Source organism: Alosa pseudoharengus, unplaced genomic scaffold (assembly GCF_046254945.1).
Source record: "Alosa pseudoharengus isolate Yale_2024_CS ecotype anadromous, Long Island Sound unplaced genomic scaffold, YU_APseudo_1.1 YU_APseudo_1.1_scf_1, whole genome shotgun sequence".
Lineage (NCBI taxonomy): Eukaryota > Metazoa > Chordata > Actinopteri > Clupeiformes > Clupeidae > Alosa > Alosa pseudoharengus.
Genome location: NW_027468564.1, coordinates 43,829,964 through 43,831,710, shown reverse-complemented (window position 1 = coordinate 43,831,710; position 1,747 = coordinate 43,829,964). Strand labels below are relative to the sequence as shown.

At 46.2% G+C, this 1,747-nt stretch overlaps 1 protein-coding gene across 1 annotated transcript in view; it reads right to left on the bottom strand.

The window, feature by feature from the left end:
• LOC143102067 (acylphosphatase-2-like) overlaps positions 1-1,165 on the bottom strand; it is a 55,396-nt gene extending 54,231 nt beyond the window's left edge. The window contains exon 1 of the mRNA XM_076265560.1: positions 937-1,165. Within this exon, the coding sequence (XP_076121675.1) occupies positions 937-958 (22 nt within the window). The 5' untranslated portion in view covers positions 959-1,165. The remainder of the gene's footprint in view (positions 1-936) is intronic.
• Between the last annotated feature and the right edge of the window lie 582 nt (positions 1,166-1,747).

Here is a 1,747-nt window from a genome sequence, read left to right as displayed (position 1 = left end):
CCTCCTCTTGGCCTGTCTCTCTCTCTCTCTCTCGCTCTGTCTCCTTTTCTCTCTGGAGCTAGGAACGTCCTGTTCTCTGCTGGAGCGCTGTGCAAAGTCCGCCGGGAACAACAGTCAAGCGTCATACCGACATGACTGGAGGGAACTAAGTGGAAAGAAGGAGCGAGTGAGTTTGCGCGTGAGAGCGAGCGAGAGAAAGAGAGAGAGAGAAAGGGTGTGTGTGTGTGTCTGTGTGTATGTGTACTGTATGTGTGTGTGTGTGTGTGTGTGTGTGTGTGGGGGGGGGGGGGGCTTGTGAAGAGGACAAAATGAGAAAAAGAAAAAAAATGAGAAAAAGATTGAGGTAACAGTCACAGAGAACATGGGTGTAGATGGATAGAAGAGTGTGTGGAAATATTTGTGGAATACGTAAGTATATTTGCACAACTCCATATGTACTACAAGAGCTTTAGCCTCCATTGCCTGTTGGCCCATGACACCAAACACACACACACACACACACACACACACACACACACACACACACACACACTGGAGCTGGACAAGTGCAGTGTCATGGAACGAGGCACATTTTGGCGTGGTGCACATGGGGGCCACTGTCTCATGTTAAGGGCCCTGATGCTGATGACCAGAGACAGGCCAATGGACACACATGTGCACACACACGCATGCACGCACACACACACACACACACACACACACACACACACACACACACACACACACACACACACACTCACACACACACTCTCTCTCTCTTACTCACACTTAGACAAACATCCACACAGAGAGAACTTGCATCAGATCTGTTCCTTTCCCATGTATTCAGTTAAGACCAGCATCGCCTTGACATTCAGTGTTACAGTTTGGCTATAAGAAAATGGTACTCCTTCATATCTTTATACCAGAATAATGCACCCACCAGTTTAGACTTACCTATTATACAGCACGCGTTCATTGTCAACCAGCAGCCAACTTCATTGTTTCCTTAGAAGCAGCCCAAATCTCAACAGCAGAATCCCACGCCGACACAGCCTCGTCCCTTAGAGTACAAGACTGACATTTTCATTTCCTTGTTTCATTTAAGTCCGGATTTGAACTCTTTGGAACGTCTACTGATGCTTTGACTCAACTTCAGACTCCTCTCCCAGTGTTTGTGATGCCCCTTAAACTTTCTCCTCTTTCTTTGGGGAGGTTTTCTGGGAAGCCATGTGTGTGAGGAAGAAAGAGAAAGAAAAAGAGAGAGAGAGAGGGAGAGGGAGTGGCCTTTCACTCTGAATTAGAGGAACAGACATGTCTCTCCCTGCCACACTTCCAGGCCTGTCAGACCACAGGGTGACCAGTAGTCTGCACCTCCATCTGAGCCGCTTCGCTGGTTCAGGGGTCCATTAACCCCCTTATCAAAATGTGATCTCTTATTTGTCTACCGTCTATTCCTCTTTGACACAATTGAGCTCAATTTAACACCAGTGTAAGGTTCTTTCTTGTATTTCTTAATTTCAAGTAGATTCCTCTTGTCTCAGCCCAAGTGCAATTAAAGATCAACCTCAGGCCTTAAAAATACCCTTTTGCTAAGAGGAGTTGAGAGAAGCAGAATCAGAATACATAAAAAACTACTTCATTTTTATGTTACTGTAACATTTTACAGGATATTTTCTGTGGGCTTTTTGCCTTTATTTTCGACAGGACAGTGAGACACTGACAGGAAAGAGAGAGACGGGGTGGGATCGGGAAATGACCCGGGTCA